Source organism: Amblyomma maculatum, chromosome 1, assembly GCF_055883805.1.
Source record: "Amblyomma maculatum isolate TAMU_Amacu chromosome 1, ASM5588380v1, whole genome shotgun sequence".
Lineage (NCBI taxonomy): Eukaryota > Metazoa > Arthropoda > Arachnida > Ixodida > Ixodidae > Amblyomma > Amblyomma maculatum.
Window position 1 is genome coordinate 454216303 of NC_139344.1, and position 20056 is coordinate 454236358.

Here is a 20056-nt window from a genome sequence, read left to right on the forward strand (position 1 = left end):
TGCAACACACAGCTAATCATTATTTGCCCTTAAATTCCTACAAAACTGTTCAACATTTCCCGCGACTCGTCACAAACAACTTCCCGGTCCCAGCACGGCCGAGGGCCGGCAGTCGAAGGCAGTGCTAAAGTCGGCGAGGCGTGCTATCAGCGGCCTGGCTCGAAGCACGGGCTCTTCCTCGGCACTGCTGCGTGCCAGACAGGCGTGCCTCAGGAAGAACAGCATGAAGAACACCTGGCTGGCCGACAACCTCCAGGAACCTTTCACGGCCCGAGCGTGCCAGTCTTGGCCGGCCGCGGTCCGCACCGCAGAGCGCAGTGAGAGCAGTGGGAATGACAGGCGACCGGCGAACTCTTCTCTCAGGTACCGGTGCACGCACGACAGGTGTGCGTCCAACCGCTGCACCAGCGGCGTCGACCAGTCGCGGCGCGCGAAGAGGGCGTCCCACAGGCTGTCAGCCAGGGAGACCCCAAGCACGGCCGCGTTGACCACGACGCGGCTTCCCTTTTCCACGCTCAGCATGGGGTACACGTGCGGGGCGACCACCACCCTTCGCCCAACGCGAGCGGCAAAGCCTCCCAGGGCTCGGAGACGCCAAAGACCGCCGAGCCCACGTCCAGCGTCCACAACACTGGTCTAGACAGGGGACATGCAATGGTCGTTTTAAAATAAAATAATCAGCTTTGTCAAGTTTTGCAAGCATTGTTTCTGATAAAAACATTATTTGCCTCACAATCACATGATTGCGGAGTCCTTCAGAAGAAGCTACCACACTGCAGCTTGACACGGTCGCAGTCTCTCCCGCTGGCAACTTCAAGCAGCAATCAACAAATTATGCATTGTATGAAGCTTGTAATCAGCGCTCACTAAAATTCATGCTTATAAAAAGAGGGAAGTCATTGCACCTTGAAGTCATTGTCTTTAAAAATAAGAGGACAGGCCATCATTTCAAGTCACTGTTAATTCTTACAATAATGCCGCCAGAGACAGTGCACAAGAATACATCTCCATAAACGCAGATTACTTTGTAATGAAAGACCAGCTAAATAATACATTGACGACACTAATAATTATTGTTTTTTACGCACTAAAGTAGCTTTTAAGGTCAACAAAAGTAACTTTCTCCGGCTCTGTTTATACATTTTTGTACTTTGTTCTAAGATTATTATCTTGGAAGCTGGTTCTTTAACAGTTGGAAGGCATATGTTGTACTAAAAGTATTTATTTCTTATGTCCAAACGTCGCGTAAAATAGCTGGTATACTGCGGCGGCTCAACGTCGATAACAAACACAAAAACATGGAATTTTTGTATTTCTTGCCTATATGGTTTGCCCAGGATATAATCATAAACGAATGATGGCTCACATGGGTGGTACCTAGGTAGATCCATCCGCAATAGCTCGCAAAACAAATTCGCAGAACAATAGTATTTGCTGATTGGGTTACGCCGTAGACGTTATGTTTAAATGACAACAACTAAGTCGAAAATAAAATAAACCATTGTAGAATACCTTCAATACATTGCGTGGCAGTATACTAGCGTTCCGGTATAGAAGCCGACTACTTGGGAGAGTTCTGTTGCTAACTGAGATGTTCTCATCTCAAGGCATGACCTCGTGGACGGAAGGACCTATAGTGCGAATCAATTTTAGACAATATTTCAATTGGAGTTTAGTTAAGCGCATAGTCTTGATTGAATTTTATGCTCTTGTGTCTAGCGTGAAATAATACTGCCTTTGTTTTCTGTACATTTATTTTTAAGTCATCGCCATTTGTAAAAGCTATCTTCGGCAGCCTGTCCGAAAGAAAGCGAAATCCGCCGCTGAAAGCAAGGCAAGAAGCGATGGAAAGACATGCGAAGCTGCCGTCGCCCTGAACAGCGATACATTGCGAGCATTTGGCGGTGGGCGGGAGAGGCCAGTTGTGCGCATGCGTCGATACCATGGTATCCAGAGAGACCCCACAAGCGCGTCGCCTCGCCGCACACCGCTCTATCATCCTAATCGCGCGGGGCATGCTCAGCGTTGTGTACGTATTAAAAGCGGAGATGAAATGGACCACTGTATGACAACATTGCACATAGATACAGGGAAGGAGAGTTCAGCCACTGCTAAACGGCGGTATAGACAAGAGATTATTTCTTCCTTACATGAGGTTATCACCTGGCACTTCGCTACTCAACAACGAAAGAATGACCGTACGAAGGCGACGAGAGCAACTGAGAAGCCCGAATAGAGAGAGGAGCGGCTTATCAAACAGAGCTGCCTGACTGCCGAGGGTAATAGACGGCACGTAGCCGCCAAGATTGGAGCCGCCAAGATCGGACCCTATAGAACACATCAAAGGAATCCAACAGAAGAGGGTGCGAAGGCCTATCGTGTGAATGAGATGACTCTGCCAAATCGAAATACTGTATACACGAAATTAGGACCGTTGTATGCTACTTCATAGATCATCAGCCAGTCTTCGTCTACGCCAAGCACAATGAATAAAAAATGTTGGTTGGTTGGTTTGTGGGGTTCAACGTATCAAAGCGACTCAGGCTATGAGAAACGCCGTAGTAGAGGACTCCAGAAATTTCGACCACCTGGGGTTCTTTAACGTGCACTGACATCGCACAGCACACGGGCGCCTTGCTTTTCACCTCCATCGAAAAGCGGCCGCCGAGGCCGGGATTCGATCCCGCGTCCTTGGGAACAGTAGTCGAGCGCCGTAACCACTGTATACCCAATGTTCCTCATAGTTATACATACAGTAACTACAACAAGCTCAGCCAAGGAAACTTACCACTCGCTGCGTATATCCTGAAATAACCGAGCTAAGTCAATGCCATTTTTTTTCTAAACAAAATGCACCCTACCATATACGCGGACAGATGTGCGTGGTGCGACGAAAAACCCAACTATATCCCATCACATGGGCCTGTCAAAACAGAGACGTGGCCCTCAAAATACGAAACCCGAGTGCGGAGCAATGGGAGACTCTGCGGTCCAGCGGCCACTGCGAAGGCCAGCAAGGTCTAGTACACGAGCTCAACGGGCGGCAGCGGCCAGACGAGCCCTAGACTGAGGGCAAACGACCATTGGTTAGAAGCGGATGAGGTCGACGGAGAAGACGACTCCTGGGGATGTAACAAAAAGATACCTTTGAAGACATCCCAAAAACCACCGAAAAATAACATAGGACTAAAGTTTCCTTCCTTTCTGTTGACACCTGAACCGCGCTTTAAGGGAAGGGAAGAAGGTGGGAGTGAAAGTGGATAGAGCGAAAGATGACACGTTCCGAAGTATTTCAGAGTAATTTCGACCACCTGGGGATCTTCAACTAGCGCTGGCATCGCGCAGCACAAGTACGCCTCTCCATTTCGCTTCGATGCTCCTCCGAAACACAGTCGACGTAAAATTATTTTTTGCGAAAAGAAAACACAGCATCTGTCACTTTTCAACGTCACATCATGGGAGGCCGGTGAACTTGAGGTTTAGCATAGGAACATAAAGCACAGCTCTGAGCACTTCGCAGCTTTAGGGTGCTACCACAAAAAATACGGAGGGTTTAACTCTGTTAATCATAGAATATTATTACTAAAGAAGGAAGAAGAGGGCAGTGGTGCAGGAGGAGCGCTGCCGCTGGGCCCGCCAACAATTCATTAAAACGTCATCTCACTGTCATCGAGCATCTTCTTTCTGTCCTCTGTTCTCCTGTTTTCATCGCTTGCCGCCACGTAACATTTGGTTGAAAGTGCGAGGTACTTCATCATCACCCCCTCATCCTGGTCCGGAGCTTCGGCGCCCTGCGACTTCTTGCGCCATCGGTGAAAGATTAGGAAAAATGGCATGGATGGTCTCCAGCCTGCCGGACAAAGCAAAGCCTTGCCATTCCTCCGCTCGACCTCTTCCCCGACCACAAGACACGACGAAGGAGAGACTGACCCGAGACCCGAGGCCAACAATTAAATAAAGCGTCATCTCACTGTCATCGAGCATCTTCTCTCTGTCCTCTGTTCTCCTGTTTTCACAGCTTGCCGCCATGTAACAACATTATGAAACAGTAGAACTTTTTTGACAAAATTGTATTTGCTGTGTCTCAGTTATTAAACTTTTTTAGGTGTTAATTAGGCAGCCATGCTTCCAGACCACACATTTCATGTGTGCTGTAGCACTAAACATTCCGAAAGCACTGCAGATTATGCAGGGCAGAAATGCGAAAGCCTGAGCGTTGCTGCAGCACACGGTACACACGCGCCCCTTGTCGAACACCATGCACTATTCTGTACAAATCATCAAAGTTCACATGCGCTCTATGATCGGTTTACACGAAAGGAAAGACACTGTATCTGTCACACTTGTTTTTGTGGGCACTTGAAGTCCCTCGGTAAAATCGGGTAAAATTGGCTTCAGACATCGGCGGGTTTTTACGAGAATGTGGATAGTATAGTGCAGCACCCCTAAAACCGAGCACAACGAGATGAGCGTTCACGCTCCATTAATCTTCCCTTGAGCGACAATTTACTCATCTACTCGCAGTCTGAGCTGCTGCCACCATGAAATATGCACGCAATTGACGTTACACGTTCTCTTTCAAAAAAATTATTTCTTCTTGCCTGAACTGTTAAACTTCTCGTAAAATATATTCAAGCCAAACTTGGTTTCACTTTTAGAAACCATGGTGGTGTTTTCCTCCGGAATGTCCGATTACACGCATATCACTAAACCATGCAGCCCGCCGAGGAAAACTATTGTGCACACGCCGTATAGTCAGAGCGTGGGGATCCCTCATCACTCCCCTCTCATGACCACCCCAGCCACTCAGTACATGCCATGAGATACCCAACTTTCCCACTTTGCGAGACAAATATTCGCGGAACCCGCTTAAGGACTCAAAAAATCAGAGTGCCCCCGCAGGCATTTACAAACACTGTCTTACAAAGTCCAGCTGGAACACACGCAATTACCCCAAACTTTCTCCGTAGAATGCCCGTTTTACGGGCAATACTGCAGACTGGCCATGTGGTATCGGCTTGCCAAGAAACCTATATAGCCTATAAAGTGTGCTTGCTTGAAGGCAGCTATGTGCACCTCTGACCTCGCGACAAAAAGAATCTTTTTTGCGAGAGCCCAGGCAGAGGCTATACAGTCAATGGAGTCTCGGACTAAAGACCCGACAAAGCCCGCCCCTAACACATAAACTATTTTTCTTAAATCATTTTATATTAGACTATAACGTCGCTTATTGGTATTGTTACCACATTTTGCCACAATTTATTTTGAGATCACATAACATATGCATCGAGCATGCCGTCGAATTGAGAGCCCAACCACTGCACGTTTCCACCATCGTTTTTATCGCACATAAACGCTCAAAACTAGTATATTACAGACGGAATTCTTTAATAGGCACGACTTCATATTTACTAGAAGAATATTTACAATCTTAGCCTACGACGTTATCAGCACCCGCGCCATCGTAAGGCTATGTGCTTCCGTGTTCCCTCTACGTGCTCTCCAAACTGTACATTGCACCCCCCCCCCCCCCCCCCCCCCCCCCCCGCTTCACCGGTATCACTGAATTTGTCGAAATCATTTGGAACTGACTTGGGGGAGCTGTCTTACACAATCGTTGTGAGAGATTTCTAATGAATCATTATTTTTCGATGTCATTATAATGTTAGCGCAGCTTGTCCATCGAGACTCATGGAAGATGTTAAAAAATATAGAAGGGCGATCACCAGGACCGCCTCTAGCAGTGCATTTAATACTCGGCTATCCCTGGCTATCGACATGCCAACATGGTGCTCAGTCTCTCTCACGCGCGCTAGTCGCAAACCCCTTTTCCTTCTTCCTCCTCTTCGTTCTCTGAAGCCTCAGGCGCCAATCTTCAATACACTCCCGGCCCCGAGGTTACAACCGCCAATGGATACAGACGTTTAACTGGCCTGACTATAGTTCCGATCCTTGCGGTAATAGAATTCGGCATGTGCACACTATCCCGTCCTTGCACTTTATACATTCTACAATAACACCAGTCTGCGAAAAGAGTTTTGGCGCATTGTCCTCATGAACAATTACAACATCACCGCCATTGAGGTTGTGAGCCTTGTGCACTTGGCAAGCATGCAAACTGCGAAGACCAAGAAGGTACTCATGGTGCCACCGTTTCCAGCGATGAATCATAACCCGCTGCCTGTGAACCCACAGATTTAGAAGATCCGTTTGTTATGTTCAGCTGCTACTATCAAATATCCTTTTCCAAGCGTTTTACGCAGGCACCTCTTTACGATTCTTATTAACCTTTCCCAAAACCCCCTCTTCGGCACGAGCAGAGTCAGCATCGGCTTTCACATCGATTGCGCAGTACTGGAATACACAGCCACAGCTCGACGTTTTGACAGACACCTTCAATGGCAGCACTGACACACTCAAGCACACAATTTTTAAAAACACAACACTCTGATAAACACTAGCTTTCCGTCGGGTTCGCTTTCTGCACCCTGGCCTAGGTTTCTTTCTGTGCTTGTGGTACTGTGGTCGGCACTTTTTCATGTTTTTCGATAGTTCGTTTTCTTCTTCATCTCCCTTGCACACTGCTCACGTTTTTCCGGAATTGCCCGACCTTGTCCTTTCGTTTGTGCAATAACAGTGGTGACAAGATTTTCGTTTGCCACCTCGACCTCTCTCGCAAGCTCGACAAAGTCGGCGTGTCTGATAAAATCATTGTCGAAGCGTCTTTCGTCCACACGTTATTTCCAGAAGTTTCACTTGTGAGTTCTTCCAGGTAGGCTCTCTGCTGCTGGCTTTCTTTGTCTTGCGCAGAGTCATTGAATGCACTTTCGTCTTTCTATATTGTTTGCTTCTGGGTTACTTTCGTTGGTCGCTCCTTGTCTCCCTCTGCCGTAGCTTTCATTTCCTTGATTATTTCAACTATGATATCTTCGGTGTCACTAATGATGTCAACATCTTTTCATTTTCTCCGCAGAGAATTCACTTTTGTTCTTGGCCATCATAACGTCAAAGTCAGGCGTGAAGTCAGAACCACCGCGAGAGCGACGGCTGTCTGACTCGAGCTCATCGTCAGAGCTGGACACATCAGGAACAGCTTCACCAGCTGGGACCAGCGCTGGCTGCTCGTTGTCGTCCACCTCGATGTCCGCTGGCTGAGCTGATGCCTCCATGTCCTTGTCCTCATCTTCATCTGAGCCGGCCTCTACCTTCTCATCAGCCTTCTCTTCCTTTTCATCCTCTTCTTCACTGTCAGACAGCACTTTTCTTGTTTTCTTTCCTTTGCCTTTTCTCTTCGTTGTTTCCAGACCTTCTTTTCTAAATCCCTCAAATTAAGACTCATCACTGTCACCAAAGATGTTTGCAATCAGCTCGCCAACGTTTGATTCATTGTCACTGTCATCATTGTCCTCCTTATCCGAGTCGTTCTTTTCATCTTCCTCGTCCTCCTTATTAGACCCAGCCTCCTCCGCATCCTCCCTGTCTGAGTGTTTCTCATCATCAGAGTTTCTCTGATAGGTGACGATGAACCACTGTTCCTCTCCTCGGCTCCTGTGTTGGAAGGACTAGAACTTGTGGGTAGACTGTCGTAGTATGATGTGGCCTCGATGTGGCGTCTGAGAAGACATATTGTCCCTGTGGCAGTCGCCTCGTACTCTTCCTCGGAGATGTCGACTTCAAAAACATGCATTTTCTCGTTAAGTACACGTAGGCCACCATTGCCTGTTCCCAAACTCACCTGCAAACGCTTTAACGCAAGCATATCTACTGCGCTCGAAATCAAAAGTTCTCTTGCCTCATGTAATGGCTGGGTCAGAAAATATCTTTAGATATCGCGTTTCCTTCTGGTCCGGTCCATGGTGTCTCGTTGAGGCCCTTTTCTTCCCTCTCCGGTGGGGTTCGCTAGCGTAGCTCCTGGTATCTTTCTGGAGGATTGTTGGCGTTCCTTTCGCAAACTCCAGGAAGGATCGTTGGAGGAGTTCACATTACCTCCCAGGTTTCGGAACCACAAAAAATATAGAAGAAGGGCGAGCACCAGGACCGCCTCTGACAGTGCATTTAATATCTGATTATCCCTGGCTATCGACATTCCAACATGGCGCTCAGTCTCTCTCACTCGCGCTAGTCGCAAACCTCTTCTCCTTCTTCCTCCTCTTCGTTCTCTAAAGCCTCAGGCACCAGTCTTCAATAGATGTGTTTTGTTCGGCTTAAGGTGACGTCAAAGCTTATACTTTTCCAAGCCTCCCAAGCCATGCAACACCCACACATATCGAGGGAAAGATTTAACACCCCAAAACCCTCCAGGGACAGAACAATACTGCGTATCTAAAGAGCGCCCCGAGTATACGAAGCAAGTGCTTAAAGCAAAGCATCCGCTTCGCTAAAATTGGCAAGCCACAGTCGCGATAATGGATTGTTACTTCTGTCTCAAAAATGAATGCTACTTCACAGAACCGAAGGTTTTGGTACAGCCTTTGTTAATGTGTGCCTTGGCAGTTCCGTATTTGCGCTTAGCTCAATGTATTGCCTAAATTCACGGATACAGGCGCTTTAGTATTACTGCATATTATAACCATAATTTTTATGCTGAATGAAATGGCAGTTATTTTATGGAAACATGACGGCTGGCCTCGCAAGAGTGACACTTTCGTCAATTTTGCCACCAACCACGTTCGTTTTCCTGAGTGCGCAAGATTGCGATTATCCAAACAACTAAACACAGTAGAGGTAACGCGTAACCTAGCTGCATGTCATTCAAAACCTTGGCTACCATTCTGCAGCACGCCCCTTCGTGGGCCTACTGCATGCAGAAATCCTAAGTACCAAGAAAAGCTACCCTATATTTTCAGTTAGGTCCTAAATAAAAATTTCAGAACACGTGACTTACCTTGAACAGAAAGCGCCGAATGGCAAACTTGTTGACTACGTAGCTTTCGGTCATGTTCGGCAAGCTGCTCGTGTACGGATGGGCGACGCTGTTCGGCAAGACGAGTTCGATACCTCGCAGAAACTCGTCTACTCTATTCATGTCCGTGTAGTTAGAAAACATGCTCGCAACATCCACGACTACAGCAGCTTTCACCGCGTCGAAAGTCGCGCGGACTACGTCGTTCCTTTCATCGTCAGTGAGAACGGGTGTCGCTACGACGTCCCACATCGGGTACGGCCTCAGCACCTCCATGTCACAAAAGCTGGCGCGCGAAGTGATCTCGGTGGTACGGACTTCAACGGCGAGCTCCTCGGAGAACATGGACGAAGCCGTCGTGATGACGAAGTAGGCCACGAGAGCTTCGCGGCTCGTAGCGCTATCGTTTAGCGCGTTCAGCACGTTGAGAACATTTTGCGGGTCCTGGATCTCCAAGCTCCACGAGGCGCAGCAGTCATTGATGATCTCACGCCAAGATCCGAGGTCGTGCTTCGGAAACTCGCTCTGCAACAGGTCCAGTCCTCCCTGGTGAACGACCTCGTCGAAAACCTTCAACGTATCTTGGAGGCGAAAGTTTGCGCGCAGGACTTTGAGTCGAAAATCATCCGGGGAGCTCTGTTTTGACTGACCCGACACTTGCGCCAAGTGACCGGCGAGGAATGCAGCCATTCGACTCTCAACGTGTAACAGGTCAGGCGAGGAGAGCACGCGAGGCGCGTACTTCGCGACAATCCTGAGGCTGGTCCGACTGTCGTCGGTAATTTGCTCGCCGGACTTCAGAGAGAAGGACACCGCAAACACCGAGAGCACATTGTAGCGCAGATGGAGTAGGCCCAGTACCTTCAGTGGAGAATGCACAGAAGCTTAGCAACGTACAGGAGCTTAGCTTTTTGGGCTAAGCCATGTCTTTAACTCGAGTTATTTCTCTGATACACTCTGCACGCTTGCTATGTCTTAACGTTACACAAACACAAATACAAATTTATATGAGACATTTAAGCTCAGCCTTTAAATATATGATGCGATAGTGTAGGCGGCCACCCGGCATATAATTCCCCGCGTTAACCAAGCCGTATGAATGCGCCTGCATGGGCTTGGAGTAGTGTGCTGGATTAGAAAGATGGAATTTTTATTCCATCTTTCCACCACTGATTAGCAACCCAGATTAGCAGCTCCTCTCAACCTTTTGATAGCATGTAACTTCTTTAGGTCGCACAAACCATCGAAGAATCAGCTCTCAGTCATGTTACCTAACAGCTACCGCCGCAACGCTACGCCCGTGATGTTTCGCTCACAACATCGACGCTGAATACAACATCGACGCCTGATTTGCTGTGTAACAGGATGTTTAACGCTATCGCGTTATTACGTATAAGGTAATCCCTATTTCAGTGCACTAAATCATGACAAAAAACCCAAAGGTGGGTTGTATTATCAGTTAATTCAACTTCGTTGTAATGAACACAGGTTTATAATCTATAAATAGAAGCATGTTTTATTACAGTTTCCAACCTTACCAACCCTACAATCTAAGAACATTAGGCTGTTCTTCCTTCGTGAAATTTTCAACTACCCATTATAAACACAAAACAACTGGTGAGACCACGCTTCTCCGTGCACGATAGGTCGCTCACCTTTCTCGGTGAAAATAACACCATGCAATTTTGAAAAGAAAGCCGTCGCTTGCAAATGTGTCCCAATCGCGCCTTAGTAATAGTGTTCCATTCAGCCGATGGCTCTTACTAAATATTTGAAATCACTATTGTATTCACTCGCTAAAAAGACTATTTCATATCTTGAAGAGATTTGAAGGATAAACATTTTTATTCCGCTAGCGGGACATTTGCAACATTTCTGTACTTGTGGGTTCTTTGTTCAGAGCCCGCCTTCTACGCACACCGGAAGTAGATGTGACGTAATTGCAGTCACCTATACGCAAAGGACGTGGCTGCGGCAGAACGAGAAGGAAAACACATTCATGTAAAAACAGACAAAATGTCTAAGATAGCAAATTTCACATTCACTTTTGAGCTTCTCAAAGAGCTTTTGTTAAGGGGTCGAGACGGATGAAAAGCAGGCAAACTCCCTATAGAGATCATATATACTGAAAATAAACACAGAATGTTTTTAGAAAATTGGTCAATAGGAATACTTTCACAGAGAGTCGGCAAAATCAAATATCTTAATTTCTCGAACCGATCGAGGAAACTGCCTCGTATGCTCTATGAAACTATCCGTTGGTTCGCAAGCGCTATGCGGCTGACGAGGCAGAGTGCGAAGAACCAATGCAATGGCAGACATTTTAATTCGAATGGCGAGAGCGCCTCCTCACGCGAACTTCTGAAGCATTGTCTAAAGAACGCACTCTCGTTTTGGCTCCAGTGATTTCCACGCTTGACCAAATCACCTGTCTTGTGTGACTGACTCCACCTCCTTGCCACACTACAATACGACGATGGCGTTTAACACATCTGCATAACTGAAGACGCGTAGTGTTCGGACTGCATGTTCCTGGAGAGAGGGTGAATGATTATGAGGTTTTGTATGCCAGTTGAAAGGGAGAAGGCATGAGAGTATAATGCAGAGGGATGTAGGCCAATATGACGGCAAAAATGTGACTCTTGGCTAGGGTAGAGGAGAGCCGACGATGGGCTTTGACCTCGAAGAGGTTGATGTGCACATTCCTCTTAATAAGGTACTCACTCTACGTGTGTTGTGGGAGGTTGAGAGACGTCGCGCATGCTTGACGGATACGAAATTTGACAGTTGACTTTGTTTTCTCATCAGGAGTGGAATTGATAGGGCAGGAAGTAGATTACTCATCTAAGGGCGAATGCTTGAATTAGGTGGCGGAGGTAGTGTTTCCGGTTGCCGTAGTGTTTATTAACGATTCGCTGGGTGGGAAGGACTGTTTTTGAACAAGCCCTGAGCTAGGTGACTGGCAGTGTTCTAGCCATTCTTCTCGAAAATTATCCCCAGGATGCAAACTTTATTGATTTTTTTTTTGGAGGTGTGGAGCACCAATAGTAACATCGACGCCAGGGTAAAGCTTTGTCTATTTTTCACACAAGAGGGGAAAAATGACCAAAAGCTGTGACCAGTGGTGAGTGCATGGAAGGCCGACCTGGTGGACATGGGAGGTTACCTACTTCACTTCGGTGCCTGCTTCTAGTGCTCCCACATTATCTGTAAATGTCCACAGGATAATGTCGGCATAAAAAGAATGCCAGAAGGCGAGAATGGCTAAGAAAGCCTTTGCCATGGGGATGAAAGTAATATTGCATAGAATCAGGGAGAGTACATGTCTTTGAGCATCTTACCCCGCTGCTGGCTCCTGTCTTCACCCGGTCTTACCCTCGGCTACCGATTGTGAGCACAGGGAAGGAGAGAGTGCCAAAGGTCACTTCAGCTGTGCGGTGGCGGAGGAAACCAGATTTGTACTGATGTGTACGATGGCCGACGTGTACGGACAACAAATGCATCTACGTTGACCGAACGGCGTGCGTTGTAGCCTGTCTTTTCTATATCTAGAGCAAGGACAGCGCGCGTCCGCCTTGTGTTTAGGGGTCGAGGATGTATTTTGAGAGCTTCTCAGGGCATGATATCTTAAATAAAGAGCACGGGGCGGAAAGACACCATCGTGGGGAGAGAAAAGAAGTTCATTGTTCATGTTTTATTGAAGACAACTAAGGACGACGTACTCATAGAGCTTGCCTATGCAAAACGAAAGGAAAATGGGATCATTTATTTCAAGCGGCTTCCTTGGCTGAAGGATGAAAGTTACGCAAACGTGAGTCCCCTACGAAAGCATGGTGCCCGTTCGCCGACAGTGATTGAAGAGGTATGCAACTGCCTCGAAGCATCATCCGTAAAGACTGCGAAGCGCTTCGGTGACTGTCAGCGCCGGGTGCGGACGTAGTACGAGTTTTTGCATGGCCGCGCGAGCCTCCAAATCCGCGTCGAAGTATGTATGAGACAGTTTGTGGTGAAATATTGATATTTGCACGCTTGGAGGAGTGCGCCATCTGAAGAGGGAGTTAATGCAAAATATGCCTGAAACTCTTCGTTAGGTAGCCTTCGTGTGACCCATGTCGGAAAGGAGCGATTGTTTGAGGCCTGAACTGCCACTCATGCGATCGCAGATTTGTCCCCATTGATGGTTGTTAAGGTCACGTGCATGTGTTTCAATCGCGCATACGAGATATACGACACAGACTTGAGGGGCCGATACTGCTTTTGACTGAAACAGTGCCGTTGCAGGCGCTTGCGTTCCGTATGTCGAGCGGCTCGTGGCCTGCGCCGGAAGCCTCATGCTACCGGCGTACCTTCTTCCTCCGCGTCCTCGCTCGCACTTTGTTTAGTATCGCCGCCTCTCATCTACCGCTGCGCTCTGCGTTCGCTCGCTTTCATCCCGTTCATTCGCTCTGCTGGTTACGCCGCTGGTTATGGCACCGCTCAAAGCAGGAACAGGTTATTGATAGCGGTTGTTTTTTTTTTAATGTGCTCACATTTACAGTATTCGGTAGTGCGAAGCCTGAGTCAACTATTAAGGTATTCGAACATGCGATCTCCCAGGGAACAGCTAGTTTTCTATGAAATAACAAAAAGCTTGACGAAAAGAAACTAAACTAGATGCTTCTCGTCACTTTACGGCATTGAATAAGGTTTAGTGTTATGGTTGCTGCGCTAGGTCTACACAGCGTAGTTGCCGTTTGCAAAAGGCTTCGCAAACTGAAGCCAGATAAGGCCCTTACGTGTAGACAGCGCAGAAAAGACGGGATCGTAGGAAGGACACAAACGAGCGCTTACTTCCAACTGATGCTTTATCGCTTGTCTCGAGAAAATAGGTACACCGGGCATAACCAACAGAAGAAAATATGAAGACAATCACGTGAGTAGATACATGCTATCAGCAGCTCAGGGCCACAATAGCGATATCATTGCCTTCAATTCAAAAACCTTATTTCCTTCGCTGTTAATGCCACTGAAAGTACTACTAATAAAAGCATCATCTAACCTAGCGATTTCAGCGCTCGTTTGTGTCCTTCCTACGTCCCCGTCTTTTTTTCTCTGTCTGCACGCATTAATTACCAACTCGCTTAAGTTTCTGTTTGAGTCTGCGTTATGGCCCTTGAATTTTCCTCGTTTAGGCATTGTGCTATTCCCTAATCTGTCTCGTCAAGTTAACAACCTAAAGAATTATCCGGTGAGACTATATATTTGAAGAGCTCGAATAACGCCTCTTGCGCCTCTATTTTACTTTTATTGCAACAATTAGGAAATGGTCTCTCACATATTTATTTAGTGATAAAACAGCAGCAGGTTTGGCAGCGCGTACCAGGTGCTGAAGGCAAACGGTGACCAACCTTCACTAAATCGAAATGACTGCCGTCTCCAGACCATTCACGGAACATAGAGACCACGGCTCGAGCCACGTTTTCAGCATTCATTGCATCTTGCACGAACGCCGTCAAGCAGCTCCTGCATTTGGTAAGGAATAAGAGCATTAGCCCCAAATTAACGCAAGTCCGTTCTCGCTCACCAGTTATTGCAAGCGTAAAAAATGTGCCTTACACGACGGGGCACCGCAAAGACCCAATAAAGGAAATGTATGGGTGTCATTATCTTTAGTGTCTATCCTAAATACTTATTGACTAAAACTTTACATCCAAATACCACAGGTACAGGAGGCTTGGCACTACGATAAGGGCCGTGATAAAGGTGCAAACCTTTACAATTCATGTGTACACTTTAGCAACCTGTCTGGTGCATGAACCCGGATTAAGCGTTGTCGCATCTCGCAAGCTTTTTAATAAGTATAAGCAACAGTTCTTTGCTGAAGCACACCTTTGCTTTTTATTTAAAAATCTTCACTTCCTAATTTTGCAGAACTTCGGCGCCAAACATGGCAGTAGGATCTCCTAAACTGGCTTTTCCTCAGCGTTCACTTGGTTGTAGGTCTCATGTGACAAATTTGGAAGATGACTAGCAGCTGTTTAAGCATTTGAGATATTTCGGTCCGTGGCTGTTGTTAAGCTAGAGCGATAAATGCTAAACAATCTTATTATAACTTAATACGAACAAGATAGCGCTGTTGAAATATGTCGTGGCTAACACCACCGGGCTTTGCCTGTACGCAAATTGGAGTATCATTCATGTAGGTAGTGGAGTAATTGCTTCCTAGCATAAAAGTGGATCAGCATGGCGTACCGCAGCCAAGGTGGACATCAATTACCGCCGATTAACGCACATGCTCCTATCGCTGCAAAAACAAGCGCACCACTTCCAGGCCCTTTTTAGTGCGAGGAACAGACTGGTCACCTAATGTGGAGTAGCAGGACAGAATCATCGTGCCGCCAGCTGACCTCTCCATGTTTAGCAAAGGCGATGTTTAGGCTAGTGAGTAAAGACTCCTACTGGAAAACAGCACACACCAAGACACAAAAGAGAGCACAAGAGGGGACGCTAGTGGTATCTTCCTTCTTGTGCTCTCTCTTCTGTCATATGTTGCTCAGTTTTTTCATTATTAATCTCCGACCTGCCACCATTTATTTATTTATCTCCGTTATGTAAATTTAAAACAAACACGGGCTATAGTACGGTAAAGCAGAAGTGGGAATTTCACCTTAAACGTCGACATGACCTCAACCCCAATAAAAGTGTGAACCTCATTGAACCTCATCACTTGATATTAAAATATCCTAAGGCGCATTCCCCTCATTTTGTCACACGTCACTAGCGACATCACTCAACCTCACATAGTTTTTGCAGGGCTGAACGCCCCCTTCGCCAGAAAATCCGGCGTCGATTTTGTCGAGGTTCTGAGCAAACGTCACAGCCACCTTCTTTGACATGACATGAACCCTCCAAGACGCTTGCATTTCGATCCAGACATGCTGCCCCTGGGCCACGCAAGCACGTTTACATACAGCTTGCTTAAGCGGGGCTGTAATAATATGCCTGGTGGTCTTTCAACTAACCTAGTAGCTAAAGACGACTGTACGCCAATGATTCTTATTGAGACAATGAAGGCAAAAATTAAAGTATTGGCGATCAAGTGAGTTGCGAAGCGCGTCCACACGAACGAAAATTATTTTTTTTTTCATTTCTTGCGCGAGGCTTAAAAATACTCGCTAAGCAAGACAATGTTTCACTTAAAACGCTGATAGCCTTCTCCCTTCATTTTTTTTTTCTTGTCGTCCACATTTCCTTTGTTGTCGTTTTGTCCTTGTGCTCCTCTGTGTAAGTTTTACTCTAGTTGTGCTTTGCCACTGCTACATTGAACTATTTTCAAATCCATGCCTTCATGCTCATCATGCCGCGCATCTGCGCGCAATATTCTTGACTGTCCCTATTACCCAAAAAATTAGAAGGGTTCAACGCTGCTGAACCGAATATGGAGCGAAAGCATAAGCTACGGGTGACCGAGCGTTCTTCTTCTGTTGGGCGCAGCGCCGGCTCGGGGACTACGGATACGGACACAGCACACAGCGACGAGCGGTTAGACCTGGCGTAGTATTGCTTTCGCAATAAAACAAACTTAAAGGCGCGGGACCAGCTATGACATCCTATGGCAAAGAGTCGTTTTTCAACTGTCCCACGCAACCAACCCCCTAGTCCTGCACTGTTGCATGTCATAGTGACCCTCCCCCAAGGCAAGACAGCTTCGAAAGACGCCTCTACTTCTTTTTTCACATATAAAATTTCAACCAAACGAAAGCGGATAGCCTACCACACATTTCAATGCGCACCTGTGATGCTTCAGCAGCCGAGCTGAGGCAGGTGTCTTGAGATGTCCGAGCAGCGTGGGGCGCACCACAGACGTCTCCATGGCGTTCACACCCAGCACATCGTCCAGGCGCTTGCGACGGCAGCAGGCGAAGTCCATGAAATTGGAGCACGGGTCGACGCTCTGGTTGGAGACAGACATGAGCAGCTGGACGACGTCGGGACAGCAGAACGACCTCTTCTGTAGCAGCGCCCGCAGCGCAAAGTATGAGACGAATGCCAGGATGGTCCCGGCGCATGCAACCAGACCACCGTACAGGGCGGCTTTCTTCGAACCGGCGATGAGCGATTTCGTCCTGCGCTCAGCTACAATCGGGAGCGGGACCCCATCCGTAGACATGGCGACTGCGCTTCTTATTCTTCTTCGTTTGATGTCAACCGCAGTACGATGGCGCGAGCTCATATCAGTGTCATCGCGCCACCTCATGATAGTCTATAAACCCCTAAGCTGGCGCCCGCCATTTAAAAGCAATAGCGATAAAGTGCACGAGAAAATGCACCGTTGTTGGCGCTGGCGTTAGGAGGTAAAATTCACGAGCATAGGGCAGATGGTATCTGCATGGCAGTTAACATGACATCACACTAAGCAGGAATTACGCGAAATGGGACTACTAATGTCAGCCAAGCCCTTTTTAACTCAGTACCATGGGAACGAACTACGAGTAAAACAGAGCACGAAACCCCATAAACTCCAAAGCCACTCCATCGGCTCTTCCATAGAGCACTGGCAGAGTTTTAACGGAACTCTGCATCCGCGATTGTAACGGTGCATAAAACAGGCAGTGATTGCCCTCCGACTACGGCTCCTCTTTCTCTCTATCTACTTTCACTTCCACCTTCCTCCCTTCCCATACGGCACGTTTCAGGTGTCCACAGAAACAAGTGTGACAGATACTGCGTCCTGCACTTCTTGTGAACCAATTATTATTGATGGATTGAATGTCCTTTATTTAAAGGGAAGGCTCATGGCCATGGATGGGGGTAAAGGGGAGGAGACAGAATCTTCATTCAGGTCGTCACTCAAACCATATTGTTCTAGCCAGGCCACTAAGGAAGCCATACTTGGCAAATATCATCTGTGTGTTAGCATCAGTTTCTAGAAGGGAACGGTAATTCAGGCGATAGGGTTTGATCTCAGAGCGTCCAGTCGAAAAAGCAGGGCAATTCCAGAGTAGATGAGATATGCCGCCGCGTGTTAGAGTCGGGCAGTGGGGGAACGTAATCATTTCCTCTGTATACGGACGCCAGCGGGCCATAATACGTGGCGTGTAAGCCGCATGGGCGATGAGCTTATTCAATATGCACTATACTCGGACCAGTCTTCGTAGCCTCAGTCAGCATCGCATGCAGGTGGCCACACCAGACCCACCTTTTACGCGAAAAACCCACCTTACCCGAAGTCAAGAAGCCTTTTTGAATAATCTGATCACCTAATTATTATTATTATTATTATTATTATTATTATTATTATTATTATTATTATTATTATTATTATTATTATTATTATTATTATTATTATTATTATTATTATTATTATTATTATTTAACTCAGTCACACCAGGATATAAAAAGCGAAAGTAGTAGTCGCCGTCGATGGAACCGAATCGTTTCTTCATTGTTCTTGTCGCATCTTCTCCGCCGCCTTGCGTCGTCACTTTGCCTCTCTTCTCTCTCTTCAGAAGTTTCCATCACTCGTCTAGCTCACTCGGGTTCATTTTTTCTACGTGCCGCTTCTTCACGGCGAGCGACGTGGGAAGGATGAGTAGAATCGGCTAGTGGACAATGCTCCCCCGCTGCGGGGCAGCAGCTGAAGAGCACCGCGTATGCGCAGTGAGGAGCATGCAGTGATGCGTATAGCCAATTAATGACGTCACGCGCAACGCTTCGCGAAAGCCAGTGATATGTGCCGGTACGAAGGAAGTCTGCCAGGTGTGTATGTTTGAAGTAGAAGAAGCAGGTGTACGATGTAGAGGAAGAAGCGAACCAGCAGCATCAGAAGAAGATATACATACATTATAATATAATTACAGAACTACCTAAATGCTCTTGAATCCTCGTTAGATAATATTTCATTTTCTCTAAATGTCAATAAATACTTCATTCTAGTCTTCACGGTCAATCAACCATTTTCTATTTCTCTTTCATGCAATCAAGAGCCTATAGTTCAGGTTACAACCCTTAAATACTTTGGCGTTTTCTGATTCTTCAATGAGCTGGAGACCTCGCATTGAACATATTAAGCGCAAAGGAGAGTGTGCCTTGGGTCTACTGAGTCGCATCAGCCACAGAAGATATGGAATGAGAAGGTCTGCCGTTGTTATGATCTATAAACTTTATGTTCGCCCTATTCTGGAATTCGGCTGCGTCTTGTTCACAGGCTGCGCTGCTTACAAATTTCGACCACTTCTCTTGATTGAACGGCAAGCATTGCGGCTTGCCTGGCCCTTCCTAGTTTTCTGGCATTGTATGCCCTGTACTCTGAGGCTAAGGTACTTCCTTTGGATTTCCGTTTTCAGCAGCTTACGGTACAGTCCATTCTAAAATTATGATTTTTTCCTATCGTGTTCACAAACAATTTCCCTTCTTCACCTAATTTATTTTTTGTACACATTGGTCTCCATATCAAAGACCGCAGTTGCACATGTATAGTCGCTATTAACTCCGTTGACAGTAGCTATATGTGATCTCTTACACAAGCCAGTTATAGTATACTTCAGGTTCAGTTCAGTTCAGTCGTGTCCGACTCTACGTGACCCTATGGACCATATCACGCCACGCTTTCCTGTCTCTCACTATCTTCCTAACATCACATAACTTCATCTGCAGCGCCTCGAGTATGCCATCTAACCATCGCATTCGCTGCCTGCCCCTTCTCCGGTGACCATCAACCTTTTCCAACGTCATATCTTTCTCCAGCGACTCCTCTCTTCTCATCAGATGACCAAAGTATCTGAGCTTTAACTTTAGAATGTAACCCTCCAATGAGCAGTCAGGGTTTATTGTCGATAATATCGACTGATTTGATCTTCTGGCAGTGCAAGGAAATCTCAAGAGTCTCCGCCAGCACCAAAATTCAAATGCGTCAATTCTTCGGCGGTCAGCCTTCTTCACGGCCCAACTCTCGCATCCATACATCACAACTGGAAAGACCACAGTACGAGTTATACAGATATATGCTTCAGGTTATATACTGCCGCGAAACTTCAAACCAGTATTTGTTGTTTTTTAACAGCCGCCGGCATACATGCTTATCGCTCTGATTCTGGACTGCGTATCAGTTCCGTAACCTTTGTTTGTTAATGCTCGATGTCGCGAGTCACACCTTTACCAGTTTTGTTGTAGCGC

General features: G+C 46.8%; 1 protein-coding gene across 1 annotated transcript; it reads right to left on the minus strand.

The window, feature by feature from the left end:
* Positions 1 to 69: 69 nt before the first annotated feature.
* LOC146209688 (uncharacterized) lies at positions 70 to 17051 on the minus strand. The gene is made up of 4 exons (XM_084587439.1): positions 16675 to 17051; positions 14290 to 14404; positions 8885 to 9763; positions 70 to 636 (listed from the first exon to the last, which is right to left on the minus strand). The coding sequence occupies exons 1-4, from the start codon at positions 17049 to 17051 to the stop codon at positions 70 to 72; spliced, it is 1938 nt and encodes a 645-aa protein (XP_084443565.1).
* Between the last annotated feature and the right edge of the window lie 3005 nt (positions 17052 to 20056).

What these genes read in the sequence shown, in the direction of transcription:
- LOC146209688 (XM_084587439.1), bottom strand. Translation starts at nt 17,051, where the DNA reads ATGTCTACGGATGGGGTCCCGCTCCCGATTGTAGCTGAGCGCAGGACG. An exon ending in CGGCTGCTGAAGCATCACAG is followed by an intron (nt 14,405 to 16,674) that starts GTGCGCATTGAA and finishes TACCAAATGCAG; the next exon opens with GAGCTGCTTGACGGCGTTCG. An exon ending in GTCATTTCGATTTAGTGAAG is followed by an intron (nt 9,764 to 14,289) that starts GTTGGTCACCGT and finishes TCTCCACTGAAG; the next exon opens with GTACTGGGCCTACTCCATCT.